Source organism: Rhinopithecus roxellana, chromosome 8 (assembly GCF_007565055.1).
Source record: "Rhinopithecus roxellana isolate Shanxi Qingling chromosome 8, ASM756505v1, whole genome shotgun sequence".
NCBI lineage: Eukaryota > Metazoa > Chordata > Mammalia > Primates > Cercopithecidae > Rhinopithecus > Rhinopithecus roxellana.
This window is the reverse complement of record NC_044556.1, coordinates 17,737,019-17,758,616: the sequence shown is the minus strand read 5'-3', so window position 1 is coordinate 17,758,616 and position 21,598 is coordinate 17,737,019. Positions and strand designations below refer to the sequence as shown.

At 55.0% G+C, this 21,598-nt stretch overlaps 1 protein-coding gene across 1 annotated transcript; it reads left to right on the top strand.

Annotated features, from left to right (window-relative positions):
• The first annotated feature begins 3,357 nt into the window (after window positions 1-3,357).
• On the top strand, window positions 3,358-21,109 carry LSM4 (LSM4 homolog, U6 small nuclear RNA and mRNA degradation associated). The gene is made up of 5 exons (XM_010386639.2): window positions 3,358-3,620; window positions 10,558-10,599; window positions 14,659-14,757; window positions 18,107-18,290; window positions 20,465-21,109. The coding sequence occupies exons 1-5, from the start codon at window positions 3,618-3,620 to the stop codon at window positions 20,554-20,556; spliced, it is 420 nt and encodes a 139-aa protein (XP_010384941.1). The 5' UTR covers window positions 3,358-3,617; the 3' UTR covers window positions 20,557-21,109.
• Window positions 21,110-21,598: the final 489 nt, after the last annotated feature.

The following is a 21,598-nucleotide window of genomic DNA, read 5'->3' as shown; positions in this document are numbered from 1 at the left end:
TGCTGCTGTATTTCCCAGGTTGGTCTCAAACTCCTGGGCTCAAGTGGTCCAGCCACCTCAGCCTCTCAAAGTGCTGGGATTACAGGCATAGGCCACCGCGCCTGGCCTGGCTCATTCTTTCCATGTTTCTTTTGTTTTAGAGTCTCGCCCTGTTGCCCAGGCTGGAGTGCAGTGGCATGATCTCAGCTCACTGCAACCTCTACTTCCTGGGGGGGGAGGGGGGGGGGGGGCCAAGCAATTCTCCTGGGATTACAGGTGCCCACCACCATGCCCAGCCAATTTTTTTGTATTTTTGGTAGAGATGGGGTTTCACCATGTTGGCCAGGCTGGTCTCAAACTCCTGACCTCAGGTGATCCGCCCACCTTGGCGTCCTAAAGTGCTGCAATTACAGATGTGAGCTGCCATGCCTGGCCTTTATGTTTCTTATTTAAAAATATAAGCAAATTGGCCGGGCGCAGTGGCTCATGCCTGTAATCCCAGCACTTTGGGAGGCCAAAGTGGGTGGATCACCTGAGGTCAGGAGTTTGAGACCAGCCTGACCAACACGGAGAAACCCCGTCTCTACTAAAAATACAAAATTAGCTGGGCGTGGTGGTGCATGCCTGTAATCCCAGGTACTCGAGAGGCTGACGCAGGAGAATCGCTTGAACCCAGGAGGTGGAAGTTGCGGTGAGCCGAGATCACACCACTGCACTCTAGCCTGGGCAAAAAGAGCGAAACTTGGTCAAAAAATAAAAAAACAAAACAAAACAAAACAAAAATATATATATATAAGCAAATTTTGTTCATGTGCTTGGTGTGGTAAAATATATATATATGTCGGGCGCGGTGGCTCAAGCCTGTAATCTCAGCACTTTGGGAGGCTGAGACGGGCAGATCACGAGGTCAGGAGATCGAGACCATCCTGGCTAACACGGTGAAACCCTGTCTCTACTAAAAAATACAAAAAACTAGCCGGGCGAGGTGGCGGGCGTCTGTAGTCCCAGCTACTCGGGAGGCTGAGGCAGGAGAATAGCATAAACCCGGGAGGCAGAGCTTGCAGTGAGCTGAGATCGTGCCACTGCACTCCAGCCTGGGCGATAGAGTGAGACTCCGTCTCAAAAAAAAAAAAAAAAAAATATATATATATATATATATATAATATGCAAATATATAAACACATACACATGCATGTATTTCTCTTTGTGCACACAAAAGATGACATATTGTAAAAACTGTTCTCTACCTTGGTTTTTTTCCACTTAATATATCCAGACACCATTCAATGTCAGTATATGAAGACTGTCTTCATTCCTTTTTATAGCTGTATTACTCCATCATGTGGTCGCATTGGGTTTCTTTCAGTCTTTTGATATTATGTATAATGTCAATAAATAGCATCGGTCATTAAAAAATGAGGCTGGGGCCGGGCGCGGTGGCTCAAGCCTGTAATCCCAGCACTTCGGGAGGCCGAGACGGGTGGATCACGAGGTCAGGAGATCGAGACCATCCTGGCTAACACGGTGAAACCCCGTCTCTACTAAAAAATACAAAAAACTAGCCGGGCGAGGTGGCGGGCGCCTGTAGTCCCAGCTACTCGGGAGGCTGAGGCAGGAGAATGGCGTAAACCCGGGAGGCGGAGCTTGCAGTGAGCTGAGATCCGGCCACTGCACTCCAGCCCCGGCGACAGAGTGAGACTCTGCCTCAAAAAAAAAAAAAAAAAAAAAAAAAAAATGAGGCTGGGCGCAGTGACTTACGCCTGTAATCCCAGCACTTTGGAAGGCCGAGGTGGGTGGATCACCTGAGGTCAGGAGTTCGAGGCCAGCCTGGCCAACATGGTGAAACCCCGTCTCTACCAAAAATACAAAAATTAGCTGGGCATTGTGGCGTGGACCTGTAATCCTAGCCACTCGGGTGGCTGAGGCAGGAGAATCCATTGAACCCAGGAGGGAGGGATTGCAGTGAGCTGAGATCGCACCACTGCACTGCAGTCTGGGTGATAGAATGAGACTCCATTTCAAAAAAAAAAATAGGGTCTTCGCAGATGTAATTAAGGATCTTGCGATGACATTATCCTGAATTTATGGTGGGCTTAATAAGAGAAAGGCAAATCCTTATAAGAAAAAGGATAGGCTGGGCTCAGAGGCTCAAGCCTGTAATCCCAGCACTTTGGGAGGCAGAGGAGGGAGGATTGCTTGACCCCAGGAGCTCGAGACCAGCCTGGACAACATAGGGAGACCCTGTCTCTACAAAAAAAAAAAAAAAAAAAAAAAAAAAAAAGGAGAGAGTCATTTGAGACTCACAGACACACAGAGAAGGCCAAGTGACGACAGAGGCAGAACGTGGAAGGCTGCATCTACAAGCCAAGAACTCCGAGGTTTCCCAGCAGCCACCAGAACCCAGGAGAGAGGCATAGGACATGCAGATTGTCCTCAGAGCCTCCAGAGGGAGCCAACCCTGCTGACAACCTCATTTCATTATTCTGGTCTCCTGAATTATGAGAAAATCACGTTCTGTTGCTTTAAGCCTCTCAGTGTGTGGGCATTTGTTACAGCAGGCCCCAGGAAACTAATAGCATTCGCCTATTTACTCTGTTTACCGTCTGTCTCCCTAAGGGCCACGAATTTTGTGTATTGTTCATTTCTATGAGCAGAAGCAGGCACAGAATAGGTATTAAGTACTTAATATGTGCCAGACGCTGTTTTAAGTGCTTTCACACGGTTTCACTCGTTTCATCCTCATAGTAACGTTTTGGAGCAGACACTACTACTTACAGGGAGCAAACTGAGGCCCCGAGGGTAGTGGTCAGGATTCCAACCTACTAAATGATGTTCCCTGGATAATTACGGAATCAGAAAACTAGGAGTCCGAAGGGCGACATCAGACACGTCCCAATCACCACGAAGCCTGGATTTCTCTCCCTCAACTGCAAACGAAAAGCATTAACTGGCCGGGCGCGGTGGCTCAAGCCTGTAATCCCAGCACTTTGGGAGGCCGAGGCGGGCGGATCACAAGGTCAGGAGATCGAGACCATCCTGGCTAACACGGTGAAACCCCTTCTCTACTAAAAAGTACAAAAAACTAGCCGGGCGAGGTGGCGGGCGCCTGTAGTCCCAGCTACTCGGGAGGCTGAGGCAGGAGAATGGCGTGAACCCGGGAGGCGGAGCTTGCAGTGAGCTGAGATCCGGCCACTGCACTCCAGCTTGGGCGACAGAGCGAGACTCCGTCTCAAAAAAAAAAAAAAAAAAAAAAAAAGAAAGGCATTAACTGGCTTTGCCCACAGCATGGAGCCGAGACGACCGACGAAGGTTTCACCTGCGCACGCGTTTACCCACAATGCACCCCGCGCCGGCGCGCGTTGCTCCGCCCCCTTTTGTATTACAAGCCGAGGCACTTTACGGCTCTCTTCCTCGTTCCTCCGGCGGGAACACGGCCCGTCCCGCCCCCTTCGCCCAGCGGGCCCCGCCCTACTCCGCGTGGATTGGTTAACCGCCCTTCTAGCCCGGTGCTGACTGGCTCGCGTCTCTGCCACTTTCTTTCAGCCCAGTGGCGCGCGGCGCGGCGTGGCGACGACCGCCGGGAGCGTGTGCAGCGGCGGCGGCGGAAGTGGCCGGCGAGCCCGGTCCCCGCCGGCACCATGGTGAGGGCAGGGCAACGGCGGGGTCTCACCGGGAGGCGGGAACAGCAGTCGTTGGGAGCCCTGCGGGCGGGCGCTGAGGGCTGGGTTGGCGCGGGGCGAACGTACGGTCCGAGCCTCGAGTCCCGTCCCCCGGCACAAGGCTGGGAAACTGTTGCTGGAGACTGCAGGTGGTTCTACCACGTTCGGGTCTGGGATTTAGCGTTGTACGTACTTTTATCCACAGTACAGTGGCCTCGCCTTACTTAGTTTTCCCATTTTGCAGGTTGGGAAACTGGGGTAAAAAAAGTGGGGATCCACCAAATGCAGCAGAGTTTTTGGGTAGGGAAGGGGGTCCCTTACGCTTCGTACCCAGTCTGACCTCCCAGATTGAAAACTAGAGTGCTGGGAAGTAGGGGGCCAGTCTGAGTTGTGAAACTTAGTTTAGGAATTTCAGAGCTTGTAAGATGCTTAAAATGCTAGCAGTAGAGCCTCCTAGGCCTCTTGTTTTCTGGCTGAAAAGTAGGCCTGGTGCTGGGGTGTGTTGTTTCTCCTTGGTTCACATAGCATATCATTCCAGGGGAAGGGGGCATTTTGAGCTAGGGGTGGGCAAAGTACATCCTCCCCGCACACAGAAGGAAAAATTGCAGCCCAGGTCTCTGCAGGGCCACATTGCTTATGATTCTGGAAGTTCTGGATCTGGGCTAGAAAGTGCCCGTGTCTCCCAGTGTGCAGATCAGAAAAGGAATCCAGAGCTGGGAGTTTCCTGGCTCATCAGCATCTGGCCCTTCTTTTTTCAATGAGAGAAACCAAGGCCCTTGTTGGGGATGTGACTTCCAGACTGTGAGAGAGTGGGAGATTCAGTAACCAGGAGGGCCCCCCAGGGGAGGCTGCATCAGAACTGTGGATTAGTGAGAGAGCTCTCCCTAAATCCTGCTGGTAAGTGTGTAGTCACCCAGCGGGTTCACCTTGCCTGCTTCCTAGACAGAGCCGATTTATCAAGACAGGGCAATTGCATTAGAGAAAGAGTATTTCACACAGAGCCAGCTATGCAGGAGACTGGAGTTTTATTACTGCTGAAATCAGTCTCCCCTGAGCATTAGGGGATCCGAGTTTTTTTTTTTGAGACGGAGTCTCGCTCTGTCGCCCAGGCTGGAGTGCAGTGGCCGGATCTCAGCTCACTGCAAGCTCCGCCTCCCGGGTTTACGCCATTCTCCTGCCTCAGCCTCCCGAGTAGTTGGGACTACAGGCGCCCACCACCTCGCCCGGCTAGTTTTTTTTTTTGTATTTTGTAGTAGAGACGGTTTCACCGTGTTAACCAGGATGGTCTCGATCTCCTGACCTCGTGATCCACCCGTCTCGGCCTCCCAAAGTGCTGGGATTACAGGCTTGAGCCACCGCGCCCGGCCCGGGATCCGAGTTTTTAAAGATAATTTGGCGGGTAGGAGCTCAGGAAGTGGGGAGTGCTGATTGGTTGGAGCTTCCTGAGGTTGGAGATGGAGTCATTGGCAGGGGATTGAAGTGAGGTTTTCTTGCTGTCTTCTGTTCCTGGGTGGGATTGCAGGACTGGTTGAGCCAGATTACTGGTCTGGGTGGTGTCAGCTGATCCATCAAGTACAGGGTCTGCAAAATATCTCAAACACTGATCTTAGATTTTATAATAGTGATGTTATCCCTAGGAGCAATTTGGGGAGGTTCAGACTCTTGCAGCCAGAGGCTGTATGACCTGTAAACAATAATTTCTAATCGTGTAGCTTATTTGTTAGTCCTACAAAGGCAGACTGGTCCCCAGGCAAGAAGAGGGTCTTTTCGGGAAAGGGCTATTACCAATTTTGTTTCAGAGTCAAACTATACACTAAATCCTTTCCCAAGGTTAGTTCGGCCTATGCCCACAAATAAACAAGGACAGCTTAAAGGTTAGAAGCACGATGGAGTCGGTTAGGTCTGATCTCTTTTCACTGTCATAATTTCCTCAGTTACAATTTTTGCAAAGGCGGTTTCAAGAGCAAGGATTCAGAGAGCCTGTCCCTCTCTGCCATGTACTTAGAGGGCAGAGTTGGCATGAAAGACTGGGCAGAACTGGAAGGATCCATCCCTGTGTTACGTTTTGTGGAAGCAGGATCTTTGTTTTTCTTCCAACTATATTCCCAGTGTGTAGAATGGTGCCTGGGCAAAGTGTGAACTCATTCATTCAGCCCCTTCCCACCTTCTGAACATCCAGAGTCCTGGCTGTCCAGCCATTTCCTGGAGGAGTGGCCAAGAATGGACAAGGCATCATGGGATACACACTTCCAGTTTCCTGTGGTCAGGGCAGGGCCAGAAGGAGTGGCCTGGGTTAGAAGCAGGGATGGGCAGTCCTGGACAGCTTCCTGAATTAGGAGGCACTGGATTAGGTCCTCGTGGATCTAGACCTGAGAACCAGATTCCAGATGCTCCAAGAAAGCCCACTAAACCTCCACCTCTCGGAGAGAGTGATTTTCCTGCCTCAGCCTCCCAAGTAGCTGGGATCACAGGCATGCGCCACCACGCCTGGATAATCTTTGTATTTTCAGTAGAGATGGGGTTTTACCATGTTGGCTAGGCTAGTCTTCAACCCCTGACCTCAGGTGATCCACCCACCTCAGTGTGTCAAAGTGCTGGTATTACAGGTGTGAGCCACTGCACTCTGCGCTTGTTTTTCTTTTTTGGAACTGAGCTCTCACTGTCGTCCAGGCTGGAGTGCAGTGGCACAATCACTGCAGCCTCAACCTCACCAGCTCAAGTGATCCTCCCACTTCAGCCTCCCAGGTAGCTGGGACCACATGCGTCACTAAACCTGACTAATTTTTACATTTTTTGTAGAGACGGAATCTTGCTGTGTTGCCCAAGCTGGTCTCATACTCCTGGGCTCAAGTGATCCTCCCACCTCAGCCTCCGAAAGTGCTGTGATTACAGGCGGAAGCCACTGTGCCTGGCCTCACCTGGCACTTTGATGTATCTTCTTTTAAGATTTTGAGGATCCACCCCTTCCTCTGACCTCTTTCTCCAACAGAGTTTGGAGATGAGGATATAGGAGAAATCAAGATATATGGTCACAGCCTCAGGCCATTGCAGCCTTGGAGGGCCCAGGAGTCAGGCAACTCCCTGTCCAGCAGCCACTCCTTCCCTTACCTGTGGGGTGGGGCGAGTGTTCTGCCTTCCCTGCGTGCCTCCCTGGGTGGTGTGTGCATTTCTTTTGTGTATTTATTCAACAAATATTTACCGAATACCTCTTATGTGCCTGGCCTTGTGCTTGGCCCTGGACAAAGTCCACACCCACTTTGAGTGTTCCAGTCTAGCAAGGGACAGAGGTAAAAACAAGGTAATTAAAGACTGGCTGCATCCTATGATGGAAACAAACACCCATGAGGCAGAGAGTGGCCATTAAGAGGGCCTGGCCAAAGGAGGTGACGTTTCAGCAGCCACGTGAAGGTCTGGGGAAGGTCACCCCAGGCAGAGGCAATAGCAGAAGTAAAGGTCAGGTGGCAGGAATGGGTGTGACGGCCAGTGTGACAGACCCTCTCAGGCCTGGCTCTGTAGCTGGCCTGGGGAGTGTCGTGAGCGGGTCTGCACCAACCCTATTTGGGTATTTTTTGTTTTTTGGGGTTTTTGTTTGTTTGTTTGTTTGTTTTTGAGATGGAGTCTCGCTCTGTCGCCCAGGCTGGAGTGCAGTGTCTGGATCTCGGCTCACTGCAAGCTCCGCCTCCCGGGTTTACGCCATTCTCCTGCCTCAGCCTCCTGAGTGGCTGGGACTACAGGCACCCGCCACCTCGCCCGGCTAGTTTTTGGTATTTTTTGGTAGAGACGGGATTTCACCGTGTTAGCCAGGACGGTCTCGATCTGCTGACCTCGTGATCCGCCCGTCTCGGCCTCCCAAAGTGCTGGGATTACAGGCTTGAGCCACTGCGCCCGACCTGTTTTTTGGATTTTTTTTTGAGATGAACTGTCACTGTCACCCAGGCTGCAATGCAGTGGCACGATCTCAGCTTACTGCAGCCTCTGCCTTCTGGGTTCAAACGATTCTTCTGCCTCAGCCTCCCGAGTAGCTGGGACTACAGGTGTGCACCACCATGCTTGGCTAATTTTTGCATTTTTAATAGAGATGGAGTTTTACCATATTGGCCAGGCTGGTCTCGAACTCCTGCTCACTGCAGCCTCTGCCTCCTGCTTTCAAGCAATTCTCCTGCCTCAGCCTCCCAAGTGGCAGGGATTACAGGCACCTGCCACCACGGCCAGCTAATTTTTGTATTTTAGTAGAGATGGGGTTTTGCCATGTTGGCCAGGCTGGTCTGGAACTCCTGACCTCAGGTGATCACCTGCCTCAGCCTCCCAAAGTGCCGAGATTACAGGCGAGAGCCGCTGTGGCTGTCCTGCCAGCTCTCTTTGTTTCTCAGATGTTCTTTCTGCTGCTTTTGGATGGGACTGCAGGTGACAGGCAAGGAGGCCATGGGTCCTCCCAGGCTGTGCTCTTGGTCACTGGGACCAGGTGGTGACCCAAGAGGGGCTGTCACTGGCATGGAAGGTGTGTCTCCAGGCCACCTGCTGACAGTAGGGCGTCCGCCTCTGGGCAGCTCTGCCAGGGCCTTGCTGGATTTCCCTAGGCAGATCACTTCTGCTGTGGGTGCTGGCGCCTCCTCTGCAGAATGAGAGGTGGGCCTTAAAGGGCTAGCCTGACCTCTGCCCCTTCCCCGGTGATCCAGGAGGAGGTCCCAGGTCCCATTCCTGTTACGGACTGGAGAAATAAAACAGGCTTACTGAGGAAAACCCACGGCTTCTTCACAGTAAAGGGCGACCTGGGCGTGGGACCCATGTGCCAATCTATGGCTCTTGTGTTTTCTCTGTGGCTGGTGGCACCCAGTCAGACACACGCCCAGCCGCCCACAGCCCTCCTCCCCTGCCTCTCTGAGCAGCCGCCCCGGGGCCACATGGCCCGTTCTTCCCCCTTATCTGGCTCTTCCAGGAAGCCGGTGCAGGAAGCGGGCTTGGGCCTGGCTTCCTGCTGGCACCGACCTCCCCTGGGCAGCTTTTCTCAGGAAGGGGCTGTGGGATGTAGGATTCCCTCCCCAGCCCCTTCCTTTCATAGGGGAGCCACCCCACCAGGGTTGAAGGCCATTTCCGGCCTCAACAGGGAGAGGCCTTCAAGTTCACACTCCCTGGAAAGGCGGCCACCCTGTGGATCAGGGTGGTAGCCAGGGCAGGACTCCCAGCAAAGGCTTCTGGGGTCAGGGCCACCTGGAATTCCAGTCACCAGGACGAGGCAAGGTGAAGCCTCTGTCCTGTGAGGCACTGTCTCGTCAGGGCCCCTTGGTGCTGGGACCTTCCTCACAGCAGTACTAGAACGGGCCTGTTATAGGACCCCGCACCCAGGCACAGCCCTGTGTCACCCCGAGGCAGCTCCCAGTGTACAGGCTGAGTTTTATGTTTCCGAAATGAAAGTGTTGATTTTCCCCCCAGTAATAGAAACACTACATATTTGACATAATAAATTCAGTAATGATGGAAAAAAACATCTTGAAACCAGACGTGGTAGCGCATACTTGTAATTCCAGCTACTTGGGAGCTTGAGATGGGAGGATTCCCTGAGACCAAGAGTTCAAAGCCAGCTTGGGCAAGATAGCAAAACCCTGTCGCCACCAAAAAAAAAAAAATCTTGAAAGTTCACCTTACCTGGTGACTTCCTGTCTTTGAAAACCCAGTTCAGGCTAAGGGTGATGGCTCATGCTGTTACCCCAGCACTTTGGGAGGACCAGGCGAGGGGGTCACTTGAGGTCAGGAGTTCAAGACCAACCTGGCCAACATGTAGAAACCCTGTCTCTACTAAAAATACAAAAATTAGCCGGGCATGGTGGCGCACCCCTGTAATCCCAGCTACTTGGGAGGCTGAGGCGGGAGGATCACTTGAACCCCGGAGGTGGAAGTTGCAGTGAGCCAGGATCATACCACTGCACTCCAGTCTGGGTGACAGGCTTGCTTCTCAGGCTCAAGTGATCCTCCTGCCTCAGCACCCGAGTAGCTGGGACTACAGGCGCATGCCACCATGGCCAGCAAAGTTTTGTATTTTTAGAGCAAGACTTCATCTGAAAAAATAAAAATAAAACCAGCTCAGATGTGGCCTTCTCTGATGGGACTGACCCCTGCAATGGGGCCTGGCGGTGTCAGTCTCGGTCAGTTGGGGCTGCCCTGCAAGGCATGGGCTTGTGCTTTCTTCAGACAGACAGGGCCAGGCCAGCTCTGCCCCCTCCTAGCTCCATAGTACCGGGCAAGTTCCCCAGTTTCCAAGCTGTAGTGTCCTCAACTCCATACTCACAGTAACCTCAACATGGATGCATCTCAGGCATACCAGTTTGAGCTTAAAATACAAGCATTAGGCCAAGTGAGGTGGCTCATGCCTGTAATCCCAGCACTTTGGGAAGCTGAGGCAGGTGGATCACCTGAGGTCTGGAGTTTGAGACTAGCCTGGCCAACATGGTGAAACCCCGCCTCTACTAAAAATATAAAAATTAGCTGGGTGTGGTGATGCACGCCTGTTGTCCCCAGCTGCTTGGGAGGCTGAGGCAAGCTGCTTGGGAGGCTTGAACACAGGAAGTGGAGGTTGCAGTGAGCCGTGATTGTGCCACTGCACTCCAGCCTGGGTGACAGAGCGAGACTCTGTCTCAAAAAAAAAAAAAAAATTGACCAGTGTTCAGCACCAAGAGCAGGTGGTGGCCACCTATGGGAGGAGGGAGGGTATGTGAGGCTTTTCTTCCTAATCCAAGAGGCAGGTGTGTGTTCTGGGGCTGGGCAGAGTAAGGAAATGGCATTTCCGGTGGAGAGTGATTGACACACACTCCTGTGCGCCCCTTCCACCGTACCGCACCATCTTTGAGTCGTGGGTGGGACTCGAGACCAGAGCTCCCAGGCGCTGATCAGACAGACAAACCATGCAGCTTTATTTGCCTTTCAGCTTCCCTTGTCACTGTTGAAGACGGCTCAGAATCACCCCATGGTGAGTACTCAGTGGTCTGGGACAGCCTGTTTGAGAGGGGGCCAGCCTCAGCACAGGGGCGGCGGCTGAGCAGACGGCTTCCTGCCTGTCCACCAGCATGGCGGCTCGTTCCCTTCTCCCTCCCCAGGCGTGTCCACACCCCTGTCATTTCTGCTACTTGTAAGAGTAATGCATACATACTTACTAAAAATTTAATGGGCCAGTTGCAGTGGCTCACGTCTGTAATCCCAGCACTTTGGGAGGCCAAGACAGGAGGATCGCCTGAGCTCAGGAGTTCAAGATCAGCCTGGGCAAGAAGAACTTAAAATTTAGCCAGATGAGGTGGTGTGTGCCTATAGTCACAGCTACACAGGAGACTGAGGCGAGAGAATTGACTGATCCCAGGAGTTTGAGGCTGCAGTGAGCTATGATCATACCACTGTGCTCCAGTCTGAGCGACAGAGTGAGACCTTGTCTCTAAAAAAAGAAAAAAAATTAATGAGGGGGTTCTGCAGCCATACCACCCTGAACACGCCCGATCTCATCTGATCTCGGAAGCTAAGCAGGGTTGGGCCTGGTTAGTACTTGGATGGGAGAAATTTTTTTTTTTTTTTTTTTTTTTGAGACGGAGTCTCGCTCTGTCACCCATGCTGGAGTGCACTGGCCGGATCTCAGCTCACTGCAAGCTCCGCCTCCCGGGTTCATGCCATTCTCCTGCCTCAGCCTCCCGGGTAGCTGGGACTACAGGCGCCCGCCACCTCGCCCGGCTAGTTTTTTTTTTTTTTTTTGTATTTTTTAGTAGAGACGGGGTTTCACTGTGTTAGCCAGGATGGTCTTGATCTCCTGACCTTGTGATCCGCCCGCCTCGGCCTCCCAAAGTGCTGGGATTACAGGCTTGAGCCACCGCGCCCGGCCAAGGATGGGAGAAAATTAATGAGGTGGAAGGATCACTTGAGCCCAGGAGTTCAAATCCAACCTGGGCAATATAACAAGACCCTGTCTCTTAAAAAAATAAAAAGAACTTCAGGCTGGGCGTGGTGGCTCATGCCTAGTATCCCAGCACTTTGGGAGGCTGAGGCTAGAGGATGGCTTGAGCCCAGGAGTTCAGAGACCAGCCTGGGCAACAAGGAGAAACCACGCCTCTCCATAAAATATAAAAATTAGCTGGGTGTAGTGGCGTGTGCCTGTAGTTCCAGTTACTCGGGAGCCTAAGGCAGGAGGATCACCTGAGCCTGGGGCGTTTGAGGCTGCAGGTCTAACCTGGGCAACAGTGAGACCCTGTCTCCAAAAAATGATAGTATTACATACTAACACTTCAGTTAAAGTGCACAATTTAGTGGCATTTGGTGCAGTCACAGCGTTGTGTAACCACCACCTCTCTCTAGGCCGGAACATTTCCGTCTCCCCAAAAGGAAACCCCGTCTCTATCAGCAGTCACTTCCCAACCCTAGCTCCTGATGAGCACGAGGCAGCTGCCATCTCTTTGGGGTTGCCTATTCCGGATATATCCCATGCGTGTGAGCAGAGACCATGAGGCCTCTCGGGTCTAGTAGCTGTCACTCAGCACCATGTTTTTGAGGTTCATCCACCCTGTGGCCTGTGTCAGTGCCTCATTCCTTATAGCCAGACGATACTCCGTGGAGCAGATACTTAACACATTTTGTTTATCTGTTCGTCTGCTGATAGGCATCTGGGCTCTTTCCCCTTTTTGGCTATTGCGAATAGTGTCACTGTGAACGTTCACACACACATATTTGTATAGTTGCCTGTGTTCGTTTCTCTCGGGCAGATGCCTAAGTTGAATCATTTAAAAATCTCAGCCTTGGTGGGAGGCCAAGGCGGGTGGATCACCTGAAGTCAGGAGTTCGAGACCAGCCAACATGGTGAAACCCCCGTCTCTACTAAAACATTAGCTGGGCGTGGTGGCAGGTGCCAGCTACTTGGGAGGCTGAGGCAGGAGAATCGCTTGAACCCGGAAGGCAGAAGTTGCAGTGAGCTGAGATCACGCCATTGCACTCCAGCCTGGGCAACAAGAGCGAGACTTCGTCTCAAAAGAAAAACTCGGCCAGGCGCGGTGGCTCAAGCCTGTAATCCCAGCACTTTGGGAGGCCGAGACTGGCGGATCACGAGGTCAGGAGATCGAGACCATCCTGGCTAACATGGTGAAACCCCGTCTCTACTAAAAAAATACAAAAAACTAGCCGGGCGTGGTGGCGGGCGCCTGTAGTCCCAGCTACTAGGGAGGCTGAGGCAGGAGAATGGCGTAAACCCGGGAGGCAGAGCTTGCAGGGAGCTGAGATCCGGCCACTGCACTCCAGCCTGGGTGACAGAGTGAGACTCCATCTCAAAAAAAAAAAAAAGAAAAGAAAAACTCAGCCTTGGACTGAGCACAGTGGCTAATGCCTATAATCTCAGCACTCTGGGAGGCCAAGACAGGAGGATCACTTGAGCCCAGGAGTTTGGGACCAGTCTGGACAACAGTGAGACCCCACTTCTACAAAAGGAAAATAAATTAACCGCGTGTGGTAGTGTGAGCTTGTAGTTTCAGCTACTAGGGAAACCGAGGTGGGAGGATGACTTGAGCCCAGGAGGTCGAGGCTGCAGTGAGCCGTGCTCACGACACTGTACTCCAGTCTGGGCAACAGAGCAAGACCCTGTCTCATAGAAGACATCAAAAAATCTCAGCCTTTTTTGAACAGCAGCATATCTTCAGAATGATGTGCTACTTATCTTTGTTCTCAAAACATATCAAAATAGACGAGTAATTATTACAGTGCAAAACAGCATTTGCGGAACACCACAGCCCAAATATCTGGTGTTGTGGGGGTGCCTACCGGACCAGCCTAGCTGTGCCCACCTGGTCCCCAGCCACCCTGGATCAGTGGCCACCATCACCATTGTCTCACTCATTCCTTTAAACATTTCTGTGTTTCTTTTTTTTTTTTTTTTTTTTTTTTTTTGAGATGGAGTCTCACTCTGTCACCCAGGCTGGAGTGCAGTGGCCGGATCTCAGCTCCCTGCAAGCTCTGCCTCCCGGGTTTACGCCATTCTCCTGCCTCAGCCTCCCTAGTAGCTGGGACTACAGGCGCCCGCCACCACGCCCGGCTAGTTTTTTGTATTTTTTTAGTAGAGACGGGGTTTCACCATGTTAGCCAGGATGGTCTCGATCTCCTGACCTCGTGATCCGCCAGTCTCGGCCTCCCAAAGTGCTGGGATTACAGGCTTGAGCCACCGCGCCCGGCCAATTTTTTCCTTTTTTTTTTTTCTTTTTTTTTTTTGAGATGGAGTCTCGCTCTGCCGCCCAGGCTGGAGTGCAGTGGCCGGATCTCAGCTCACTTCAGCTCACTGCAAGCTCCGCCTTCCGGGTTCACGCCATTCTCCTGCCTCAGCCTCCCGAGTAGCTGGGACTACAGGCTCCCGCCACCACGCCCAGCTAGTTTTTTGTATTTTTTAGTAGAGACGGTTTCACCGTGCTAGCCAGGATAGTCTCGATCTCCTGACCTCGTGATCCACCCGTCTCGGCCTCCCAAAGTGCAATTTTTTCTTTTGTAAGACCAAGTCTCACTCTGTTGCTCAGGCTGGAGTGCAGTGGTGCGGATCTCAGCTCACTGCAACTTCCGCCTGCTGGGTTCAAACAATTCTTCTGCCTCAGGCTCCCAAGTAGCTGGGACTACAGGCGTGCATCACCATGCCCAGCTAATTTTTGTATTTTTAGTAGAGATGGGGTTTCACCATGTTGGTCAGGATGGGGTCAGGATGGTCTCAATCTCTTGACCTCGTGATTTGCCCACGTCAGCCTCCCAAAGTGCTGGGATTACAGGCCTGAGCCACCACGCCCGGCCCAGTATCATTTTTTAATTGTACAAAGGTTGGCGTCATGATAGACTGTCTAACTGCCAGTGAAGTGTATAGTGGAGGCAGAGTCTGTCACCTGTAAGGAAGGCCATTTAGGGGTCTGGGAGCTGTGGGCTGAGGCCTGGAGGTGGTGGTCCGTCTCACGGGGCAGAGCTGCACCTCCTGGGGGGCCCATGGCGCAGGGCTCCAGGGCCATAGCTGACCTCTGGCCTGTCTCTCTTCCAGCTGGTGGAGCTGAAAAATGGGGAGACGTACAATGGACACCTGGTGAGCTGCGACAACTGGATGAACATTAACCTGCGAGAAGTCATCTGCACATCCAGGGTGGGTACTGCGCCCACCAATGGGGGTGGTATGCGGGGGTGGACACTCAACATCCTCCCTCCCTGGGCCTCATGGGAGGAGTTAGTGGGGGAGGCCGCCTAGGACTGCTCATCCTGACGGGTCAGTGGGGAGGGACAGGGCAGGGTGGGCCAGGCCACCAAGTCCCCTAGCACGCCCTGGACTTTGACCCTGTGTGAGGCTGCCCCCCCGACCCGGCCTTTCCTGCTGTGTGTCTGTTGGTGCCACCCCTGACCTGGAAGGACCTGGGCCTGGGGATTCCCTGTGGAATTCCCCTCCAGGGGAAGTCCAAGCCTCCCAGGCTCTGCTGCCTTTAGTCCAGCCTGGATGTTGCCTGGACCCTGTGGGCCATGGTAGCGTGGCCATGGGATGTCCAGAATGCCCAGGTCACGGTGGGCAGGGGCAGTGCCAGGGCCCGGTGGGCCAGGAGCCACCAGCCAGAGCCCAAGACCGGGAATTGCCTCGCTAGGAGCGCTGCTGGGTCGGCCGGGGCTGGAAGATGGTTCCCCTAGCGTCACGGGCCTTCCCTGCCCCTGGGATGACCCATGGAGCACTGAGGAGGAGGTCAGGCATGGTGCTGAAGGCAGCGGCTCCCTTGGACTCCTCCCACCAACCTTCCCTGACACCATCTGTCTTGTCTCCCTGTGGGTGACAGCCCCCCATGGTATAGGGAGGAAACTGCTGGGGAGCTTGGAGTACCTGCCTGGGGTCACCTTGACAGGACAACAGGGCTCAAGGAGGGGGAGCGCTCCTTCCTGAAGTGGCCTTGTCTTGCCCTGACCCCCAACCCGACCCAGGACTGGGCCTCTTGTCAGCACAGGGTGGGAACAGGTGGTGGGGCTGCTGTGCAGCAGCGCTAGAAGCTCTAGAAGCTGATTGCTGGGTTTCGTGCCATAGCCTCTCGGAGGGCGTCTGGGTGGGTCCAGTCCGGCTGTGTGGGACGGTGCCTCGGTGCAGAACCACGTGCCTCCCACCTGCGGCCAGCAGGGCTCTTTCCCCTTCTGGCATTGGAATCACCAGGTGTGTTGCGTGCGTGAGCGTGTGCGGTCTTTTGGACACTTCCAGGTCCTAGACCTGAGAAGCCTGTTAATTCAGAGGCTGTGTGGTCTCCAGGGGTTGGTCTGGCCTCTGCCGCCAGCTTCGAGTGGACGGGTGACTTTCCCTGGGCAGCCTGCCTCTGTGGCTGGGCGGTGATGCTGCCGTCACTGGAGGCTGGGAGGAGAGGCGATGGGAACTCACATCGTCCCCATCTGAGCGGGGCCCTCCCTCCCTCAGAGGCAGGCCGCAGGATGCAGAGAGTCCCTCGGGCTGAGGGAGCTCTGGAGCGCTGTGGGCAGGAGGCAGGGGCCTCCCTGCAGTGAGCTCAGGCCCTGCCCAGGTTCCTGCACGAGGAAGCCTCTGGGCCCTGCCTGGGAGAGCTGGGCGCCAAGCCGCCTGCCCAGGCCCTGAGCCCCCACAGAACCATAGTGTGTCCACCCCACGAGCCCTTGAGGGGTTCCTAGGACAGTGAGCACCCAAAGGGGCTGTTCATCCCCACCCAGCGCTGGGCCAGGCAACACCCACCCAGGCATGGAGGAGAGTGTCTGACGGGAGGACTTGGGGATTCAGGCAGGTGAGGCCTTTTAGGGCCAGAGTCATCCAGATGAGAAGTGGGAAAACCACGTGCAGAGTCCTGGGGGCAAGCCCATGGCGTGTGTTCCGGAAACAGAAAGTTCCATCTAGATGGAATGTCATCAGGGGCTGGGAGAGGACCGCCAGGGCGGGGCAGGGTCTCGAGCCCTAGAGAGCCCTGCTGAGGCTCTTAGACCTTGCCCCCAAGACAGAGGGGCCCATGGGTGGGTTCCAAGCAGGAAGATACTGTGATCTGACTTCTAATGGCATCTGGGGCAAAGGCCATGCAGGCGTCACACATGGATCTGTACAGGAACCTGGGTGGTGGGGTGGTACTGGGAAACTGATATGGTAGGAATGGCCCTAGCCCCTGCTAATCCCTCGATCTGTCCCAGTGGGGGCCTCAGGGACACATTGCAGCGTGAGTCTGTGACTTTGCAAGGCCTGCATTTCTCCAGTCTCGGTTAGCTCTCCTAACACTGGCATCACTGGAAGCTGCCCTTGAGCCACCCTGGCAGGACCCAAGTACCCCCATCCCCCACCCCTCTTCACCCACCACACTAGGCCTGTAGCTTGGTCGCATGTCCCTGCACCCAACTCAGGCCCTGTTGGGAGATACTGGGATGAATGAATGAGTCGGCACATAGAGAGGCTTCCAGAAGTGAGGTGGGGCTGGGGCAGGAGGAGGAGTAGCTGGGCTTTGTCTGGGTCTGGTGCACAGGGAGGCCTCCATCCACTCTGGGCTTTGGGCTGCAGGTGAAGAATCCCAACCCCAACTGGAGAGAGCCCCATCCCAGGCTGGAGGGAGCCCCAGTCAGCCACTCCTGAGCCAGGCCCACGGGCAGAGGATAGGAGTCAGTTTTCCTTGTGGGTGCACAAGGGGGCTGCGCCTACCACATCCACCCTTGCTGCTGGGTGAAGGATTGCCTGGGATCAGGAGAGATCCTGCCTGCAGGGTGGACACCTTTCCACATGTCTCCTGGGACTGAGACTGTGCAGCTTGCCGGGGTGGTGCGGGGTGCAGGCTGGGTGGGATCTGCAGGGCCTCCCACAGATCGGAGACCCTGCTCCCAGTACTGGGCCAGACAGCCTGGTAATAACCCGCTCCCCGGCCAGGCGCGGTGGCTCACACCTGTAATCTCAGCACTTTGGGAGGCCGAGGCAGGTGGATCATGAGGTCAGCAGATCGAGACCATCCTGGCTAACACGGTGAAACCCTGTCTCTACTAAAAATACAAAATAATTAGCCGGGCGTGGTGACTGGTGCCTGTAGTCCCAGCTACTCAGGAGGCTGAGGCAGGAGAATAGCGTGAACCCGGGAGGCGAAGGTTGCAGTGAGCCGAGATGGCACCACTGCACTCCAGCCTGGGTGACTCTGTTTCAAAAAAATAAAAATAAAAGTAAAAGTAAAAAATAGGGCCAGGCACGGTGGCTCACGCCTGTAATCCCAGCACTTTGGGAAGCTGAGGTAGGCGGCTCACAAGGTCAGGAGATCGAGACCATCCTGGCTAACACGGTGAAACCCCATCTCTACAAAAATACAAAAAAATTAGCCAGGCATCTGTAATCCCAGCTAATCGAGAGGCTGAGGTGGGAGAATTGCTTGATCCCAGAAGGTGGAGGTTGCAGTGAGCCAAGATCGTGCCACTGCAGTCCAGCCTGGGTGCTAGAGTGAGACTCTATCTCAAAAATAAAAAAAACCCGCTCCCCTTCTCCGCAGGACGGGGACAAGTTCTGGCGGATGCCCGAGTGCTACATCCGTGGCAGCACCATCAAGTACCTGCGCATTCCTGACGAGATCATTGACATGGTCAAGGAGGAGGTGGTGGCCAAGGGCCGCGGCCGCGGAGGCCTGCAGCAGCAGAAGCAGCAGAAAGGCCGCGGCATGGGCGGCGCCGGCCGAGGTGGGTCTCCCATCCGCAGTGGACATACCTGGGGCGGGAGGACAGCCACACGTGGCATCCCTCCTTCTCGGGGTTGGCCTTCTTGGCTAGTGCCCTTGCAGCACTGCCTCGGAGCCTCCCGACCCTCCCGGGCCCCCCTCCTGGTCTTTGGCCATGAGCCGAGGCCCAGCCAGAGGAGCCCGGAGACCTGGGACTCAGTCCTCCTCTCACTGCGCCTCCTGGTAGTCCTCAGGGCACATCAAGTCACCTCCCCAAGCCTCAGTTTCCCCTCTGAGAGGGTCTGGTGGTGCCCACCTGTCCAGGCCGCTGGCAAGGACTCCACTTGGGGCCTGGTGTGGGGCCCTTTCCCTTCTGTGGCTCTATCCAGAGCCAAGGTCACCCGCCCCCACCAGAGATGATGAATTGGCGTAAAATTCCATTTGTTAGGCCCAGGGGCCATCTGTAGCCCCTGCCCCTCCTTACCTCTCTGTCCCCAGCTCTTGTGTTTTCAGGGGGACCTGGGCTTTGCTTCTTCCATCCATGGGCACTGCTGGTGTGCTGGGCTCAGGTGCCAGCCTGGGGGCTTGCAGAACGGCAGGCTGGCCCCGGAAGGCCCCAGGTGCCAATTCTGAGTGCAGGCTCACGAGGCGGTCAGGAGTGAGCCCGAGGGAGGGATGGGGATAGTACTCCAGGCAGGGAACTTTGGGGATCTCAGGGTGGGTGGGGCCTCTGGGGTCCCAGGCCTGGCTCCTTCCCAGCACTTGGGATCAAAGTTGTTGAGAGAGTGGGTCGGGTCCTACCTAGGGAAGTCGGGGGTTTTCTCTGGCTGCTCTGCAGGAAGCCACGGGGCCATGGGGTGCAGACAGCAGCCTCGCAGTAACTCCCACCAGGCCGTGCACCCTGGCACAGCTGGCCCTCTCTGGTGAGAGGGGAGGTTGGTGGCCTGGGCCAGTGTTGGCCTCTGGCCTCTGTCCCCACAGGGCCTGGTGGCCCCTGGCTGGTGAGAGCCCTGACCTCTTGGATCCTCTAAATCTGGACCCCTGACCCCACCTTCAAGGTGTTGAGGTCTACAGAGGAGACAGTGATTCCAGTTCCTGTTGGGGTCAGTCCTCCTGTCTCCAGACCTCCCCGGCCCAAGGCTGAGATTCCGAGCGGGCTCTGTGGAGGGCCGGAGCTATGCTGCCTGCAGCTCTGGCCTCTGGTCCCTGGTACAGGCACATGGGCCGCAGGGCCAGCTCCTCTTGCTGGCCTTGGCTCTCCTGCTGTTTGAAGCTCCAGCTTTGATTTCCTCAAGCATTCATCCAGCTAGAAAGTTCTCTGAAACGGCTCCCTAGACGGGGCTCACAGAGCTGGGGTCCCCGAGGGAGACGGAGAGGGAGGGATCGATGTGGGGTCCCGGCCCACCCAGCCTGCTGCATCCAGGCCTGGCCTGTGGTGGGGGTGGCATGAAGGGGTGCTGGGCACACAGACGGTGTGGGGACAGGCGTGCCCTGCGTGCAGCCTGCTCAGGATTACTGTGGGCGCCGCTGCAGTGTCCACTCAGTGAGTCCCTGGGGCCCTCATCTCCTGGGACTCTATCTCCTGGGACCCCCCTGTCACCTCCCCAGTGGCCACATGCTCCCACCTCAGGGGCTTCATGGAAAATGTCATTTGGCCTCATGGTCTCCTGTCTCTGTGGCCTCAGGCCAGGTGGGGAATCCCCTCCCCTTCTCCATTCCTGGGGCTGGATTCACAGAAACCCCTTTTCTGTTTACTCCCCGCAGGTGGATGAGGGGCCATGGGTGGTCCTGGAGCGTGGGAGGCCCCCCCAGGCAGCCCCCAGCCTGGCCTACTGCCCTAGTCTCTGCTCCACCCCTCTCTCACCTCCCCCTCCTCCAGGAAACCCTTCTGGCTTTGTCGTTTAAGAAGCCTGCCCCAACCCACCATGTGACTTAGTGCCCTCTGTTGCCTAGTCCCCCCCCCTGCATCCCTGGGGGTTGGGTCTAGTCCCATAATGAGGATGCCCTGGAGTTCCTGCCTTCCTCAGATACTCTGCCTCATGGAGGAGATCCAAAGCACCCTCAGTCCCCACCTCATATATGAGGAAGCTGAGCCTGGGGACTTAGGTGACCTGGACTATAGTTTCAGGGCACTGGGATCCTGTGGAAAGTCCCACTCACTTGGCTCTGCTGCAACCCCCTCTCTCTGTTCTCTAGGTGTGTTTGGCGGCCGGGGCCGAGGTGGGATCCCGGGCACAGGCAGAGGCCAACCAGAGAAGAAGCCGGGCAGACAGGCGGGCAAACAGTGAGCCCACCCAGACCGGCCGCTGCGCCCCCTCCTGCCAGGGCAGCGATTCCGCTCCACAGTCTCCGACGGATCTGCTCAGAAAGGAAGAGGCGGGAGTCAGGGGAACCCCTTCGTGTTTTGCGACCCTCCCTTTTAGGTGAAGTCCCTTTTTCTTGCTAAAACCGGCAATTCTCCGGTTGGAAATGTTATTTGGTGTTTTTGGTTTTGTGAAGCGGCCGCCCCAAAGCTGGCTGGATTCCTGGAAGATTCTGTGTTGAAGGCATCTTTCAAGCCCTCGCTCTGGTTCTCAGGGCGGCATTTTCCAGGCGGGTTTGTTTTGCATTTCTCGGAGCCTCTCTGAGCAGTGACCAGACGGGAGATTTTTATTTTAAGCTGTTCACGCTGGGACTGACAGCCTGCAGAGTTTCTTTGGGCGCGGCCCCAAAATTGCCTTCAAAACAAACCTGGGACGGTTGAAAGCCTTCGAACCCGTGCACAGGATGCCTTGGGCCCTGGCCCATCACTTCCTCTCTTGTGTTACAAAAATAAAAACAAATAAAACTACACACTGCACATCCACTGTTCCTTTTGAGCATCTGGGCGCACCTAGCGGGTCTCCTGCCCTCTGTCCATCTCTGGGCTGTTGGGAAATCACCGTTCCCGTGAGGGAAGCTTCCTTTTTAGAGATCTCACCAGGCGTCAGCGTCACTGTGGGGTCCTGATATCCTTTTACAAAAGGCAAGACCAGCATCTAGACAGTGGGGCTCTTGAGAGTCCCCAGCGCCCCCACACAAGGTTGTCCTATACCCTCTCCCCTCTGTGGAGATGTTAATGCTGAGGGTTGTGTGAGGAGGGAAGTCCCAGGCAGGGGCCACACATGGTCCCCATCACCCCTTCCCGGGTGGCCTGGGCTCCATCATCTATCCCCATCTGGCCACACTGGCGTTCACACAGAGAAGACTGGGGACAGGAATCCCCTCGGAAGATTCTCACGAGGCTCCTGCCCCCTTTCTGAGCCAGGCCGGACTTGTCAAACCTCGGGCGCGTGCCTGAGACACTGAGTC